The sequence below is a fragment of the Excalfactoria chinensis genome, chromosome 12 (assembly GCF_039878825.1).
Source record: "Excalfactoria chinensis isolate bCotChi1 chromosome 12, bCotChi1.hap2, whole genome shotgun sequence".
Classification (NCBI taxonomy): Eukaryota; Metazoa; Chordata; class Aves; order Galliformes; family Phasianidae; genus Excalfactoria; species Excalfactoria chinensis.
Window position 1 is genome coordinate 8,874,928 of NC_092836.1, and position 17,634 is coordinate 8,892,561.

Sequence of the window (17,634 nt, forward strand, 5' to 3'; positions counted from 1 at the left end):
GTTCATCTAGAGAGTTCACCTTCCTGGGGCACCTCTGCAGCAGGGAGCAGGGATGAAATCTTGTGCAGCCAGAGGCAAATTGTAATCTTGCTGCCTGGAATGAAGAACTTTGAGGCAGTATTGAATATGTGTGTTTAGGGGAGAAGATGGTATGTACAAAGCAGGAACTAACAGAAGGACAAAAGGGAAGGAGGGAAACCTGCAGGCAGTTTTGGAAGGGGAAGGAATGTGTTTCCAAGAGCAGCCTTTCCAATCAAATTAAAGTGGCTCTTACAGTGCTATGACTGACTGATCTCTGTGCACATCTCTGGGGCAGAAAGAAGGAACCCCTCTGAGCTTCTGAGCAGGGACAGAGCCCAGTGGTAACTACACACTCAAGGTGCTTATAAGTGGGGTCTATTCTTGTGTCAATAAATTCCACAGTCATCTTCTCTGAAAGATGCTCAGCTTTTCAGAGGGACGAGAATCACCCAGGAGAGGTGGAATGACAGCCTGCTTTCAGCCTTCACAACCTAATTTGATGTGAGTACTTCTGCAGAAATCTGTAGTATGAACGTATGCCTTGAAGTTCCCAACACAGAGCAGACATCAGACTCAATAAACTGTACTGTGTGTGTTGGCGGCAAAACAGAACCAAGTGGGATTAATAGGTGAATTTGCTATTGATCAACCTCTGGTGGAAGCAACAAGGATAATCCATTTTAAAGCTGCCTTTAACCTTCTAGCATGACAGGATTACTTCTAAGTTCCATGATCTCAAACCTGTTCACTGCTTCTGTGGGCTACAGGACACTGCTGCATATAGGTAGCATCCATCAGTGAAACAAATCCCTCTTGATGGTGTTGTGACGTATTTATCAGTCTCCAGCCCCACTTTACGTGCCTGGGAGGTGAAAATAGACTTTGTTAAAGTAGCTGTGTGCCACTTACCTGTCACAGTGGGATGGAAATAGGCTGCCCATGGTTCCCTGCCTGTCCCATGCAGAGCTGTAGGAATACAGGGTGCAGTGCATCATCACTCACAGCAGCCCAACCTCAGCAGAGAGAGGAAACTTATCTCTTACTTAATAAAGTAAGCTCAGAAGAGGGAGAGAGAAATGAGAAGATGAGTTTAGATACCTAAGTAGATCTTATTTTGCAGGATTACAGAGGTCAAAGTAATTTCTAGCTTGATCTTAATATTGAATGCTGCCAGGCAATAGCTGTAAATCAATACAGGAGACAAGGCCCATAGCTTAAGTAGGTAAACTTGCAACAGCAGATACCCCGGCTGCATCGGGGTGTATTTCCCATTTTCCCAGAGTGTTTCATGATGCCGTGTCACTGGTTAAAGTGCTGTGGCCATGGAGGATGCCCCTCAGTTGTGGTACGTCTTCACCCAAGTTGCTGGGAGTGGACAGCAAAGCTGCTCCTAAGGGTTTCCCAAGTGCTAGATCCTCACTGCCTCAAAAACAGTAAAGGGGACCTCTTAAATCACTTGCTTTGGGGCTAGTAGCAAAAGCTGTCTGTTTTTCCTAACTTTCCTGGTTGCAAGGAGTCAGTTTATTGTCATTATGGGCTGACAAAGTCAGTGACGTCCAAGATGAGGGAGTGCATGACAGGAGAATGCTGGAGAAGTCTAGAGACATACAGGTCAAGGCAAGAAAGCCTGGATGTTCTTCCTTAACCCTCTCAGGAAAATGGGATTTGCCTTGTATTAGGGAACCTCTTTTCACAAAAGGTCCGATATCAATGTCTGCTCACAGCTCTGTGCATACAGCATGCAACAGAGCATGCAACAGAGCAATGATAGTTTGCACGTTTGGCAACAGACCCAAGCCTTTCTTAACAGCCAGCTTCTGAGATTGGAAAACTTTGTGCTTTCATCTTTTCTTCCTGAAGCTACAATAGGATTTAAAGCACAACTGGCCCAACTGTTTCCTGATATGCCAATGAAAGCTGCTGGGTGGAAGTGCAGTGTTTGAAGGGCTGCATAGACTGCTCTTTACAGACTTGTTGGGAGCAATCCTGCCATTCAGGACCCGCTGCTTTGTTTTCTCTGGTTCAATTTCCCACTTGAGTATTAAAGTTAGGCTAATGGGGAGTGCTTTAGGGAGTCTCTCCATTCTAGCTTTGGGTATTTCTACAATAATGTAGGTGTTAAATTCAATTGCTAAAAGCCCCAGGCTACATTTTCAACTAGTATTGTGCTTGCTGTTTTCACATTTAATTATTTCTGTGGCACTAATGTTCTTTAAAAGTAGCACTGTTGTAGCCCTGATGGTCTAAAGGCATTAAAGCTGAAGGGTTTTTATGGGAGCAGCCAGCATGAATGGCAAAGCAGGCAAACTTTTAGGCAGAGAAAGTATCAATTTGATCTTAATTTTAAGAGCATCTTCATATGTCCTGCTTTCCTCAGACTCTCAGAACTTTTACCGAGGGTGATGTTAGATCAGTAACAGTTACTTCTCTGGGAACCCTTTTCTCATACACAGAACCTGCACATCATCAAGCAATTATAAATTACAGCTGAGGAACTCAGGTGGTGGAACTGAGTGGGTGTCTGAGTCAGATGGAGAGCCCAGCAACACTTGGCCCCACCTGCTGTGTTTTGTCTCTCGATTGAGTGTTGGCTCCTCCCTCTTCTCTTAAGAAACACAAACAAGTTTTGGAGTGTTGTTGTCAGCTGGAATATTTTGTGCACGTCACAAACCTCCCATGAGTCAGCCTGATGCGCCCTGATCAAATCCAGCTACGGAGCTGTGATTTGCTGCTAGTCCCAAAGCTACCACGTATGTTTGCAATCAAATTGCAGAGGGCTGTGCTTCCTCCTGAGAAGTGATCTGCAGAAAAACGTCACATTTAATTTAATGAAAGGATCTCTTTGAGAAGTTCAATGGGCCGAATGGGGAGCCAATCCCTACTTGTACTCTAATTACAAATACAGTAAAAAATATGTTTTTGTGAATGTTTGCATTAGGGATTTCTGGTTTCTGTGCTGCTAGCAGAAGATGGACAGGGGCTGAGCTCTCTGTTCCTGCTGCTAATGCTCTTCAGGAAAGCTCCTGGAAGAAGTTTCTCTAGCTGGATGTAATAAGCCTGCAGGTGCAATCACTGTCCTGTAAGCCAATGGGTAACTCCCTGCTCACAGTCATGGAGGGGGAGTCAGTGTGTGACCTACTGCTCTACTGTGATGGGAACCTCCTGTGCAGTGCTCAGCCATGCTGTACCACTGTCTGCATTCTGCAGTGCTGCAAACTCTTATACTTAAATGAAGAGAGCTATTCTTGTGGGGTTGCGATTATCTGAGTGTGACCCTGTGGGGAAAGCACTGTAATGATGGCAACTTCAAAACAGATACTCTCCAGTCCAGCTCCTAAGTTGCTTTTCAAGAACCTGTGAGAGGAAGAATGAAAAATACTCAGCTGATCTAGCAGTGGCTGTTTAACTCAAGTACCTCTGTTAGGATTCTCATTCCCTCAGGCTCTGCTGCAGTCACTGACTTTGGTAGGTCTGTCTTTCTTCTGAAGCTGGTTTTCTCCCAGGAAAACAAAGAGTTGCAGAAGGGTGTTCTGAGCAGGATCACTCCCAGGTACCCCTGGGCTAAGGTACTTCAGCTTTCACCAGGCTTCAGAAAGCTGTCTGAGCCCAATGCCCAGCATATGTCCTGCAGAGCTGGGTGCTAGCAATCAGCACGGTAAGTGCTTCTCAGTCATGAGCTAAGGGCAGGGCTGACCCTTGCCTATCCTACAGCAACGGGACAGAAAAGCTGCTCTTAAAATTAAGCTGGAATCTATGTAGGCATCTCTGGATGGATGGCATTGCAGCTGCCATGCTGGTCCAGGTGCATCCTGACCCTGGAATTAGCTCATGCTCTCCCGAGGACAGCTTGGTCCGTAATATTTTAGTTTCTAGCAGCTGTTGCACATAATGTTATCGCTCTTGCAAAAAGAGGCAGAGATGCAGAGACCTACCAGCCAGATAATGAAAGGCCTGACGACGAACAAAAAGAAGCAGCTAGTCATTGCACAGATACGTTGCTCCCAGGAAATTAAAAACACGCCAGCCACGGTACATGCAATAAACATCTCCTTTGTGTTCGCATAAAAGCACTGAAATCTCTAGAATATGAAGAAATGACAAAGATGCTATCCAGCCTCCCCTCCCCCGGGCTTCACCTGCTCACACGCAGCCATGACAAAGATGAAACCCAGCAGTCCGACCACCGTGCAACTTCCCTCCCAGCAGAGCCCAACTCGGACACAAACGTGAATCCACGAGCGCAGCCAGTGCCAGGGCAGGGCGTTCGGTGCAAAAGGTGCCGGGATTGAAGCAGAAAGGGAAAGCAACGCGTTAAACGCGGCGGCACGGGGCGGCCGAACACCCATCGCCCCTCGGCCGCGCCGCTGCGCGCAGACGGGGGCGGTTCCCGTGGCGCCCGGCCCGGCCCCGCCGTTCGCCCCGCCCGGCCATAAAGCGCCGGGGAGCCCGGAGCGCTCGCAGCGTCGCTTTCACCAGCCCCCCCCGGGTCTCCTGAGCCGTGCCGCTGCCCCGGGGGGCGGCAGTGCTGCCCGCCGCCATGCCGGGCTGGAGGAAGAGCCTCGCCCTGTGCCTGCAGCGGATGCAAGAGGATGGTGAGTGTCGGCCGTGGGAAGGTGGACTGAGGGATGCGCTCTTTCTCTTTCTCCGTCTTTTGCTTTTATTAACGTTATTTTGGAGGAGGGTCTCTCTGAGCTTGGGCGCAGAGCTCCACGAGCGGGGAGGGGGGGGGAGGTCTCCGAATGCCGTTAAACTTCGCTGCAGCTGATCTGTCCTCTTGTCCTCAGGCGGGGATGAGCTCTGGCGCTCGGTCTCGCTTCTCTTTCTCTAAGCGGTGGGAGAAAGCCCGAACGCAGCCTGCCGCCCCGTTACCCGGTTTTGCTGGGAGCATTTTGAGCTCCAACTTTCTTGAGCTCCCGGTGCTGTTGCCTTCAGCTGGTGATTCTTCCCAGTGCCCAACTCCAAAATGGGGATTAGAGGGTTTGCGAATTGCACAGAGGACGCGTGGCGTTAATCTCGTTCCTATTGTGCCGCTTACAATTGCTCGCGGCGGCTGTGAATGATTTTGCTTAACGTGCTGCGGTGCGAGGTGTGAAACGAGTGCCGGACCTGCGGCTCGGGGAGGTCGCGAGAAGGCTCCGGCGGGGCGGCACCGGGTGGCAGAGACCCGGGCTCTGTACAGCTGATCCGGAGCGAAATTGGGGGCAGCGGTGGGAAAGTTTCAGCATCGGAAAGCGCGGTTCTGTTGTGATCTCCTGAAACAGGTGCAGGAAACGGGACGGGCACGAACAAGCTGAACCTCAGCTTTACTGCCCACTGCTTAGAGCGATTTAAAAGCGAGTTTTTTTCTCTTGCATCCTTTTCCCACCTGCCTCTCCAGGCCTTGCCGTGCTAAGCTTAACAAAGATTTGAAGCAGCACTGTTGTACCGCTCGGTGCGAGTGATGCACGGATCAGGGAATTCTCTGGTCCTGCTGGTTAGTAAGCACGGACAGACTGCGCTGCTCGGTGCCTCGTGCGGGGTCGGGGCTGAGTCTGCTCTGCCTTTCTGCCGCCGCTTCCTCCCTCCCGCTGCTTTGGGAGCACACTGTTTATTTCAGGTATCCGAGACCCCTCTGAGATCTCGGTTTCCAGGCACAGCGCTGTTAGAAATCGGAAGTCTTGTCCTGTAGAAGGGAAAATCCGTCTCCTGTTCTGCAAACCGAGACGTGCCTGCGTGAATTCAGCCCTGGTGCAGTGCTGTGTAGTGCTGCCCTGCTGCAGTTCGTAGGAATGCTCTTGCTCTGCTGGACCCGGGGCTCTACAGAATAGGTATAGCAGGGAGCCCTGACATGCGGCTGTGTACGGTTTGGCACATTACTTGATTTGCATACACCGGCTCTCATCTCTGGGGTCTGTGTAATGCATTTCCTCCTCATCTTCCCTTGCACTCACCTCAGCCCCAGCACTGCAGCACATCTCTAACTGGTGTACTGGTCTCCACCTTGCATCCCTTCAGGGATGTTGGATGCTTTCCCTGATGGCACTGCGTTTATTTCTTTGGGTGGCTTGCATAGTTGGAAGTCAGTGTTAATCAGAGAGGTTTTTCTGGAGGGAATAAATCTCACAGACTGAAGGTGATGCTCTGTCTAAGGGAAAAGCTATGCATCTGCTAAAGAACATGCTGTATTTGTAGAGAACTTTCTGCTTTCCCCCAAGGCAGCTGGTTTGATGCTTGTATGCAGTACATAGTTCAGCCCTTTGCTGGGGATACAGAAGGTGCCGTTGTGCTTGTTAGTGCTGCAGTGCTACAGCATGAGCTTTAACTGGACTCTGGAGAAAGTTTTGCATCGCGTTATGCCTAACGCTGCCAGGGCATCTCTGCAGTGTTCCAGGTTTTGCAAGCAAACCTCCAACCAGTCTATAAAGAAATACTGACTCTCAGTTTTTCTTACTCAGAACAAGTTGGGGCTGCCTCATTGGCATCTCCCTGGCTATGCAGATGTGAGAATTCTGCTCCAAAGGCAGGGAGCTTCTCCCCATGAATGCTCCCTGTCCCAACTGTGTGTTCACTGAGGACTGCAGTACTTACTGCATGTTAATGTGATGAGCATCTCTTGCAATTTGCAGCCATTCAGTGCTGGGTTGGAAGCTTCATTAATCACAGTCGATACTGAAAAGGTCAGCCATGGTAAATCACATAGGAAAACATAGGATGTCCATGAGCTGTACTGAAGGATGACTGCTGTTTCAAAACACCACCCCCAGTGATTTTTCCATGTGTGTTCTGCCTTAAACCTTCCTTCCAGTAAAGGAAAGGGGTGACTACTGACCAGGGTGCAGCAGTGCTGCGTTCTCTAACTCATCATTGTTCCTGTGCATGGGATGTGTGCATCCTTTTAAGGCTGGGGCTTCTGTATCCTTGCTGTTCCCAGGCTTTCAGTAGCAAAGGCAGCACAGGCTGATTTCTACTTTGGGAGATGTGGGCAGGTGGGAGAATCTCTGGGGATTTTTTGGCAGATCTGAGTGGATGTGGATCCTGGATGCCTAGAAAGGATAAGCTATCTGCAGACTGAGCAGTAGTGATGCTTTTATCTGCACTGATGAAAGTAGATGTTATCTAGCTGCACACACTTGTGTAACGTAGGTCTTGGTGGTGGGCAGGCACCCTCTGCTGAACCTGACGTGCATTCATTCTTTGACTGGGAAAGAATGCAGGATTTGGGTGTAAATTTAGCTTGTTGATATGAGTTCTATTCCTCCCCCGGGTGGTTTTCCTCAGTAAAACCAGAACGTTTGACTGATACCTTAAAACCCTGATATGATGCTTCATTCCTAGTTCTAAAATCTTTGCATCTCCTTAAGAAAGCCTGATGTTCTGAAGTGAGTTGCTGACCCTTGTGTGAATCACAGGGCAGCTGGAAGGGAAGGGGGGGAGGCAGCAACTCAGACCTGCTCCAAAAAGTGGAGATATAACAGGATTGTGTTGCTGCTGTTTTCTTCTTTCCCTTGTATATGGCTCTGCACTGGTTACCTTGGAAACAGCTGTAGGAGCATATAGGGGCATCACGCTGCTGTGCAGCCGTGACACTGTGGGCAGAAGTGTCCCGTGGTGTGTGCAGAAAGTGGATGTGATGTGGGATGAAGGTGACAAAGTAAAACCAGTTACAAAATGTCTGGGTCTCACCTGCTTGGCCTTGCTGCGGGGCAGTTTGGCAGCAGTGTGGCCCCAGGGAGTATTTAGCAGGAGGGTGGTGGTTAGTGGCTTTGGCAGAGTTATTGAAGGGTTCATAGTGGGAAGGTAAAAAATATTGTGGTGGTCTGCACTGGAGAGGGCTGTCATGGCTGGGCTGTAAGGTCAGCCTTTGTGTTCTGTCCGTAGGGCAGTGTACCAGGGTGCTTAGCTCCACAGCTGTGGGACTCTGGTTTATATTTTTTTAAACTAAATCACAGCCATCAAGGAGAGATGTCCCAGAAAGAAAGTGAGAAATGGTAAATGGTGTGCTTTTGCCCAATTAGCAGGAAGTGAGATCTTTCACGCTACCATGCTGTTTGAGATGCACAGGTAATGTGTAGGATAACTCAAGCGAGTTCACTGTAAAAAAAATCATATGAATTGTCTTTTGTTCACTTACCCATAAACGTTTTGATCTTGCAAACTGTAGTGTGCGTAATTTGAAATCGGCTGGAATATTCTGCTGCTTAAAGTCAGGTGTGCTTGCCACATCAGCAGTAACAGTCATTCAGAAGGGAGTTCCTGAAGTTATCCAGGCTTCATAGACCCATCTCTCAGTGCTGGCTCGAGTCTGTTGAGCTTTCATACAGAGTCCTTTTGTCCAAACCTACAATAACATGATCTATTTTACCAGCTCTTAATTTTCAGCTACAAAGTTCAGCTCCATAGCTGTCGCTTAGTGTGCAATTGTACTAGAAGGGCTGTTTGATCTGTGCTGAATACAATGTGTTAAGGTATTCCTTACATGTGATGCTTGTACAGCATGCATCCAAGCTCTGTTGGAGATGAGGACTGACACACACGGTGTTCAAGAATTTATGGGCTGCTGTTTTGGTGTCGTGCTAGTTCTACAGGCCAGTGCCTTCAAATAAAATCTAAGAAGAGTGGTTCTGACCCTTGAATGAAGCATGGTGGGGAATTAGGATCACTTGAAGGCTGTGGTGGTAATGCTTAAGGGATAATGTTCATTCATCAAACTGATGGGACAGCTAGAGCAAATCCTGCTAGACTTTGATGGACTCTTCTTTATTCATTAATATGTTGATGTGGATTTAGGTGCCCATCAGATGAGGGAGCAGTAGCTGCTGTGCTTGCCTGCTCCCTCCTTATTGGCTGTCTCACTATCACAGGATGCTGGATCCACGCTGCTGTGTGTGGTCCTTTGCTTCAGCTGTTGGAGAACTCATCCATTCTGCCACATTCTGCAGATTGGTTTTGTGACTGGGGTTCAGGCTGTGGTTGTGCTTTCCAGCTCACTGCTGTTTAATCTCTTCTTAGTAGGCATGAGCACTGGGGAAGCTGCTCCTGCAGCCAGACTCTTGCTGGTGGGATAGCCAAAGATGGGCTCTTCCCCAGTACGTGCCTATGGAAGGCCATCTTTCTGGGGTTGAAACTGCTGACCTTCCTGTGGATGGGCTGGTTTAGTATAGAAATGACCACATTGTTCATTACTTACGATAACAGAATAAAATTGCTTATTTGGAGCAGAAGCAGGTTCACAGAGATGTAACTCTAGTGGAATAATTACCAGCTCATAGCTTTGTAGGTGACCTCCCCCCCCATTTGGAAAATGATGGAATTCAGATAAAGTAACCCAAACAAAGTGTAGTAGCAGGGAGATCACCATAATTCTCACTTCCCCCCTCATTACTGTTAGATTCTTTAAATCTAAATAGAAATACTGTATGGTATCCAGCACAGGGGATTATGCTGGGTGCTGTGCCTTTCTTTGGCCCCACTTTGGTGATGGGCTGTTGCTGTACAATCAGCCCCATAGACTTGGGTTGGGGGTGAGCAGTGGAGTTGCTATTCATTTACATCCACTTGCAGCAGAGGCCTTGCAGCTCCAGCAACAAGCAAGAAGTGAAGAAATAAGCAGAGAAATAAGATGAGGCAAACTGCCAGGCAGCATGATGGTTTTACAGGAACCGGTGATGCTGAGTTGCTCTCTTCTCGCTTGGTCCCAGTGTGCTTTAATGATGCAGACTCAGACCTTTGTGTGTTTTCCAAAGATGTTTCCAGGTGTGAGGGTTCAGTTATGAAAACAGTTTGCCCTGATCCACTGCATTTGGCTACCAGGAATTCAGGAAAATGTGTTGGGGCTGTCACAACAGGACAGATTTAGCAAAGAAGTGGGAGGATGAGTTAGTAAATATTTGTAGCAGCTTTCCTCAGCACTCTGTCTTAATTCTTGATCTTCCCTTTCTTGCAATGTGGGGCTGGAGGTGGTGCTGCTGCAGTGCAGTCGGTCCCCTTTTCCCTTGGGAACTGCATGAGGCTTTCCCTTCCATCAGGAAGTGCTTCCAGGTTGTTTAGAATGAATGAGAGGTGGGGAGGAATGAATTGTAATACTCAGTCCTAGGAAAAGCCAGCAGAGGACCAGTGGCAGAGCTGTAAGGCAAGAGCTGCTTTAACTCTGCAATGCAGAAATCAATACGAGTAGCTGGAGAGTGAGTAAGACTAGAACACCACTTTTTATTTATTTATTTATTGTTAAATAACACTTGCAAACAGCTTTGGGCTACTAGAAAGGCTTAAAATGGTCTTCAATACAGGAGCCATGAGTTTTGGGAGCTCCTTGGTGGGTCGGGAGGTGCCTGTGAATAACCCACCTCTGTTACCACGTAGGGCTGTGAGCTGCTCCTTGGTGGCTTCACATAGAAGTAGGCACGGGCAGGGTGCAGAGCTCCAGCTGTACATCTAGGTGCTGTGGCTGTGCTTCTTACTGGTTGTGATTTGCTACTCTGTATGTTTCGTGGTCTGTTCGCTTTGCATTTTGTGTGAACTCCTTGTTGCATTAGATGGCTGCTGTGTTCCTCAGCAAGTTTGGCTGGGGTTGGAGCTGCAGGTCCCTTTGGCCCTGTGGCCCTTTGACAAAGTTATTGCTTGATTTCTTGGGGTGGTGGGGGCTTTTTCTGTCAGCTGAAATGAACAGGACTGCTGACCTCAGCATGTCCCAGTCTTCACATCTGGAAGATGAATACTGACTATAGTGAAGGTTACAATGTGTTCGAAACAGATACAAAAGTGTAGTTAATGTAGCTTCATGGCCATCTTCCTCTGCTTAGTACCTTTACACTTGGAATTATGGCAGCTGTGTCGCATCCTTGGAAAAGACCAAAAATGATGAGGAGCCAATCTCTGCTCTGCAATAGATCTGGAGTGTTTAAGGGATGTCACAATTCTCCCTCATCGCTCCCACTGCTTCCTCAGCCTCTGGAGCCCCCCCTTAAAGCCTAGCACAAAACTCATCTGCTGCTCTTGCTTTTTAAATTGTATTTGTTCTGCTTTTCCTTCTGTGTCTGCAAAGGGTGTTCAGTTGCATATTGTGGTTCTGGGTTGTTTTACTTAGACTAGCCATTGTAATTGGCTTTTATTAATTGATTTTTTTCTTTAAGCATGTCCTGTCTTACTCTTTGTTCCTGTAGTCCAGGCTGTCACTGAGCTCACAAGGGGGGATTCTTAATAAGTAGCCTGAGGACTGGAAACAAGAATTTGCAAGCTGGCTAGGACCTGGTCTCTAGGGTTTGCAGTAAGGTAAGGCGTGCTGGCTGTGGTGTCATGTCACTTGGTGCTGGGCTGAGCAGCATCCACATGTCTGTGGAATGCTCCGTGAGCCCTCTGCTGTTTCTGCTGCCCTTTCCTGCCAGCCAGCTGCCTCTTGCCAAGGGTCCCGTGCTGCCCAGTAGCAATTCAGTGACAGGGAACACTGTGAACGTGATCTAGTTTCTGCCTCTAAATGATGGAGAGCAGATGGCTTTGGGCCAGGGAATGCGGTCTTCTGTCACCCATCTGCTTCCCCCCCTCTGCCTCTAGGGGCTGCCCAGCAGGGTGTGGGGATGCAGATTCCTGGCTGTGATTCCTTGCTTTGCCCTTGACTTCCCCAGTGAGCACTAAGTCCTCAAGGTGCTGTTTTCCTTTGCATACCTCTTTCCTCAAAAGAGCAAAACCATGCTGTGATGTCTGACTGCAGGCTGCAGCATTGCTACTGGGTTGCTTCGTGGTGGAGTGAGGAGCTTCTTTCACCTATTGGCTTTGTCCCAGCTGTGAGCTGCTTGCAGAAATCCAGCTGTGTGCAGCTTGCTGCAGGAGCTCATCTTCCCGCATGGTGTGAGCTGTGCTGAAGTGTGCAGCTGGGAGATCCCTTGAGCTCAGGTTTCTCGACCCTACATGTGGAAACAGGGATGTTTGCAGCACAGTGTAAGGGAGAACTGCTGACATAGCAGCCCTTGTGTTACAGAGGCAGGTGGTGATGGCCTCTGTGATATTCTAAAACAGAGGAATATCCCATGTCTATGAATGTGTGACGTCTCTTTGATGCGCATCTAACTCTGGGGTGGAGTGACTTTGGGGCAGAGCTGTTTCCCATGGCCCCTATGTAGGCACCAGATCTCTTCTATCTGTGTAAGAGCTGTACCCCTGTGTGGTGGGGGAGTTGTTTTGTTGAATGTGCTGAAGCAATAAATAATGATTTGGGAGCAAGAGAACTCATTTATTCAGCCAGATGAATGGAGGTAGCTCACTGTGTCATGGCGAGGCACAATGTGGCTCTCTTGGTGTGTGATATTGCTGACTGACTGGAAGAGGAAATGCCCAGTGTCATAAAAACCCTTTGTGGAAAGATGTCCTCTTTCCAGTTGGTGGCTGCTTCCTACTAACCAAGTCTGTCTTTCTGACTGAAGGACACGACCCAGCACTTGCAGGGACCTCTAGGGTCTGCCTTCCCTGTGAGAGAGATATTAAAACCCCAATCATCCCAGATAATCCTATTTCAGGAGCTCATTGATTTTTAGTGGAGGGAAGTGAGTTAAAATGATGAGTCACTGACCTATTTGAAAATGAACAACCTCCTCTCAGTGTCATTAGGAGTCGATAATGGATCATCCTGGTCTAGAGCTGGTGAAAGGATTTGAGGGGGGGGCTGGGGGGCCTTTTGGCTGCTGTGCTCCACACTGTGTGTAACTGTTGGTGTGCACAGGCACCCCTCTGGGGGACAGGAAGGACACATGGATGAAAGCCAAAAATAGTGTAATTTAGGCTGTGAGAGTCTGATTGTGATTAATCCACATATAATTGTTTTATATAAAAGAAAAGGAATAATAATGTGGTTAAGATAGTTATGCACCCATGGTCTTACTTGGAGGGATGTGATGTTTGTACAGATTTCTTCTTCCTCACTTCAGGATGCTCTTGGGGTCACTTTTTATTTGCTAGTGTACCTTTGGCCTTTCCCTGTGGGGCTCCACATTGTGCTGCAGCTTGTGTGTGTTGGGCACTGTTTGTTAGCTTTCTGTTATCCCTACAAGCAGATCTGTCCGGCTCTAGGTGTGTGTTCCTTCAACTGACCACAGGTGAGTTGTTTGTGGCTGCATCAAGCCTGTGCCCCACTGCTTTCTGCCCTCTGTTGTGCTTTGCATCTCTTCTTTCCTGTCTTTGGTGCCTGTGCAGGGCTTTGGGATAATCAAGGGGAAAGTTGGCTTACAGAACACCTTTTATAGGTTTTATGCCAAGCCGTGACTTTGGGAATTCAGTGTTGTGTGCAGGTATGATCAATAAAGCTCCTAGTTATGTGCTTCACAGTTAAGTCTTAGCTCATTGATTTAAGGAGTTACCAGGAACTAGGGAAATAACATGGTTAATTAACTTAATTGGATTGCAAGGTCTAAAGGGATTGTGCCTTTCTGCCCACTCTCTGAAGCACCTCGACACCTCTGATCACTATAAAATAATGACTTTTCCTTTCCACGTGCTGGGAGTTTGAACTATTTAACTGCTTTAAAACTATTTGCATTTTGAGATGACTAATTCCACCATGAGCCATGGAGTTATGACTTTGGAGCCCATGGCTTTTGAGAGCAAAGGTGAGAAGAGGGTTCTTAACAGGGCTCAGCTGAGTGATCTCAAGGATCTGGATCCTTGTGTGAAGTGCCCGTTCCAGCTCTTAACAAAACACCTGTGGTACATCTTCCAGTCAATTGGTATAGTGCTTCTGTGTATGTTGGCCTTGGAGTTAACGTTAACTGTGTTGCCCTTGCCATATAGCAAAGCTCCTCCTTGGGGAGCCCATTCCAGTACCTAACCACCCTTTCTGTAAAGAAGTTCTTTCTAATATCCAACCTAAACTTGCCCTGGCGCAACTTGAGGCCATTTCACCTTGTCCTGTCACCTGTCTTCTCACTAGGGAGGTGGTTGAATTGCCATCCCTGGATGTGTTTAAGAGCCGTTTGGATATGGTACTCAGGGATATGATTTAGGAGAGGTTTGTTGTTGTGGTGTTGTTTCATGGTTGTTTTTTAAGAGATAGGCTACTGGTTAGGCTGCGGTTGGACTTGATGATCTTCAAGGTCTTTTCCAACCTGAGTAATTCTATGATTCTATGAAATAGAAAAATAATACATTGGGCTCCAGATCAATATGCTGTGATGTCTGTTTTTCAGGAAAATAAGTAAACAGATCTGCCTCTGTCTAAAATAGAAATTTATTCTGGATATATAAAGTGAGATCTAGCACAGAGGTGTTCTTCTGGAGCTTGTATTTCTTCTAATTTATAGCTACACTTCTTTTTCATGTGAATTGGAGACTACAGCCTTCCATTATGGGCCTGTAATTTATGTATTCAAAATTTTACGAATGTTATCTTTCAGTGTTTTTATGAAGCTGTGCTGTGGAGGTGCTAAGATAAGGTTGTATATTAAATATTGGCCAATTCTTTCAGAGTAAAACTGAGCTTGTAAATTACCAGAAACGCTCTCCCTCAGTGTGAGCTTGCTCTCATGCTAATTTCTTTCATCTCCTTTGAAGAACTAGGGAAGGCAAGCTGTGTAAATGTGGGCTGGGTGAAAGGAATGGCCTAAAAATGCATTAAGGGAAGTTCAGGTTGGATATTAGGAAGAATTTCTTCTCAGAAATAGTGGCCAGGCACTACACAGGGGATGGTGGAGTCACTGGAGGTGTTTAAGGAAAGAGCAGATGTAGCATTGAGGGATGTGGTTAGTGGGCAGTTTTGTTGTCAGGTAGATGGTTGGATTAATGATCTTAGCAGGTTTTACCAACCTTTATGGTTCTGTTCTGCAGTGTCTGGAAAGCTGGTCTCAGTTTAGTTTCACTCTGATTTATTGTCAGTAGAAAACCGGATGGACTGAGGTTCCTATCTATCATGGGTCTGATACAAGTCAATGCTATCCACTGAAAGGATAGGTAAGAGTATGCTTAAGGATATATAAGAATAAATAGAAGAATATGCTTGTGTTTCCAAGTGGCACCAGGGTCAGCTGCTACAGGCATTAGTAGGAAAGTATGGGCATGAACACACCTAGAGATGCCTTCAGGAGAATGCACTGAATCACATGACTTCATGGGGAAAAACAGTGAGCAGAAGACATCAAGGATACATGGACCAAATTCCATCCATAAGTGTGAATCAAAGTTTCCAGTTATTTTTCCCTGATGTTCACTGGTACTTAAAGGGAGGGGAAGAAAAAGGACGAGTGAGGTTGCTGAAAAACTTTTGTTTTCCAGTTATGCACCAATCCAGTGGAGCAAAATCTTGAAGCTGTATTTATCCAATCTCTGTACGTCTTAAATGTAAAAGCTGTCTCCGCTTCTGTCCCCCTTCCTGGGTTTCCTGGGATTCCCTTCCCCATGATTCCAGTCCCACGGGCACCAAGGAGTCATTCAGAGCTGGGAGTTAGCTTGTCAGTCAAAATCCCAACACTTCTTATTTTAGGAACATGATCTCTGCTGCCTTGAATCCAGAAGTGGGAGTAATGTAGCAATTTTGTTCTTGGCATGGTGATGTTTTACCAGTATTTATTTTTTAATATAGTGAAACAAATTGTTCTAGAAAACGTTAGGATTTCCTTTGTTCTGTTTGTGATGCTATAAAGGACCAATTCCCCACCCTGCACCACCAACTGTTTTGTTAGCAAAACTTTTAATCCTAAATGCTGCTAGCTGTACTTGTATCAACACACAGTGGAACAGTACGGGGGGGGGAGTGCATTTTGAATTAATTTCTATGGGAGAAACTTGGCCCTCACTATCTTCCCCCCCCCCCCCCCCTTAATTGCCAAATAGAAAACAGTTATTTTGTTCCTTTTTCTTTTATTTGAAAGGAAATATTTCTCAGCCAAAATTCATCGGGGAAAAAGAAATCAGCTTGTTTGTTCTCCAGAGGATGCAGTAGCTACTGCATGTGATTGGAGGTATTGAAGAAATGCCCACCCCAACAGCAGCTGAGCTCCACAAGGACAGGTTTTCTGAAGCTGTTTCAGTGTTGCACAGCTGCTATTAAGAATCAATAGTGGGGTTTCTATCTCTGTACATGAATGTGTCTGTTACAACCCTTGCCTGCAAACACCTGCATTTGTAGGAGATAGCTGTCACCTGGATGACAGACTGTCACCTTGTCTGCCATGCCTGGTGTATGGGCAATCTTACTGCCATCAGTAGCAAATTTATTGGCTACACTGTGATTAGATAAAGGGTGATGGTAGTGTGCAAAGCAGTACTGGGTCCTTCTGCCTCTGCTGTGCTGCTGTCTCTGTGGACACAGGTGGAAGAGAAGAGAGCGCTGAGGTATTTGGCCATTGTTTCATCACAATTTTGGCAGCCAGTGTCTGCTGCTGCTCACCAGTTCCATGCAAAGCTGCCATGCTGTATTTCCTGGTGGTGTAGGAGCCCTGTATCTGGTCTTCAGCTTTCCCCATCATGGCAATCTGAGATGTATGACCAGGACTGTGACGTTTGGGCTATAATTCATTATTGCCTTCTTTGGTGTTTAAAACTTTCTGGGCATTTTTGCAAACGTCTCTTCAACTTCTCCCCCCAGTTGACTACGAAGACCCTGTTGTGTTGGATTACTTCAGCAATGATAGATGAGCTCTTCCTGTTAGTGTTAACAACCCACTTTAGATAATTTCCATGGACTTAGCGCTGTTGGCTCTCAACTGGCTTCAGTTTTGAGAGCTTGTGGCTAGCTGTGGAGCTGAGATGAATTGAGAAGCAATGTTCCCAAGGGGCTCCTCTGTTTCACCTCGCCTAGAAGCATTATTACACTGCTAGCTGAGTTCCCACTTCTTTAAACGTACTGGAATACCAATCTCTACAACATAGCACAAGAGGAACTTTCTATTTAATCTTCTTGCAGTGTTTTAGATCTAACAAACTGTATTATTTGGGTTGCAGTCCTGCAAATTACATATGGAAACTGTCCATTCTGCCTTCTCAGGCTGTTGAGTCATCTGTGAGGCTGATGCTCTTTTCTTTCAATAAGTGATAGTGGGATGTAAACCTGGTTTTTGTTCAGGCTAAAGTAGTCCTGTGAGTAGCCAATCTTACTGCCAAGGTGCAGTGCTGGTATGGGCACAGCACTACCTGTGTGGGTACTGGCAGCTCTCAGTAGTGATCCTGAAATCCTCTTTTCTAGCAGCGGTGTTGCTTGCCAGCACAATCTTCAGCCCAATGGCTGTGGCAAGCATGTGCCTACCTGTGTTTTATCTTGCTGTCTTTGTTCTCAAGCCTTGCTCAGCAAACTGCAGCTGCTCCTTGGGCTGTGTGTTTCTCCCATCTGCAAGAGCGGTCACTGGGACCCAAACAGTGGGGTTCCTGCAGGGATGTCAGTGCTTGCTTGGGTACTGCAAATGTACACATGGGAGGGGATAAACTCCAGCACTGGTGAGGAGGATGCCCTATATGCATAGGTTGTCCCAGGCAAAACAGAGATCCCACCAAAAACCCAGGAAGAAAGAGAAAAGTAAAGCACCTCTAAACTACTCCTGAGTGCTACCTCTGCAGTGAATGCAGCTTCCAGCAGCACAAATCCCTGCATTGCCAACAAGCAAAAGAGGAGCTCACACCTGAGCACTGAAATAAGCTGTCCTGCAAAGCTTGGAATTAATCCTT

The 17,634-nt window shown here is 47.1% G+C and overlaps 1 protein-coding gene across 2 annotated transcripts in view; it reads left to right on the forward strand.

Moving 5' to 3' along the window:
- GRIP2 (glutamate receptor interacting protein 2) overlaps positions 1-17,634 on the forward strand; it is a 218,783-nt gene that overhangs the window by 3,097 nt on the left and 198,052 nt on the right. Inside the window, exon 1 of one of the 2 annotated variants that reach the window (XM_072347250.1) lies at positions 4,451-4,613. The exons of the other annotated variant lie outside the window; for it this stretch is intronic. Within the exon in view, the coding sequence (XP_072203351.1) occupies positions 4,559-4,613 (55 nt within the window). The 5' untranslated portion in view covers positions 4,451-4,558. Of the gene's footprint in view, positions 1-4,450; positions 4,614-17,634 lie in introns of those variants that run through there. 2 annotated transcript variants of the gene reach the window in all.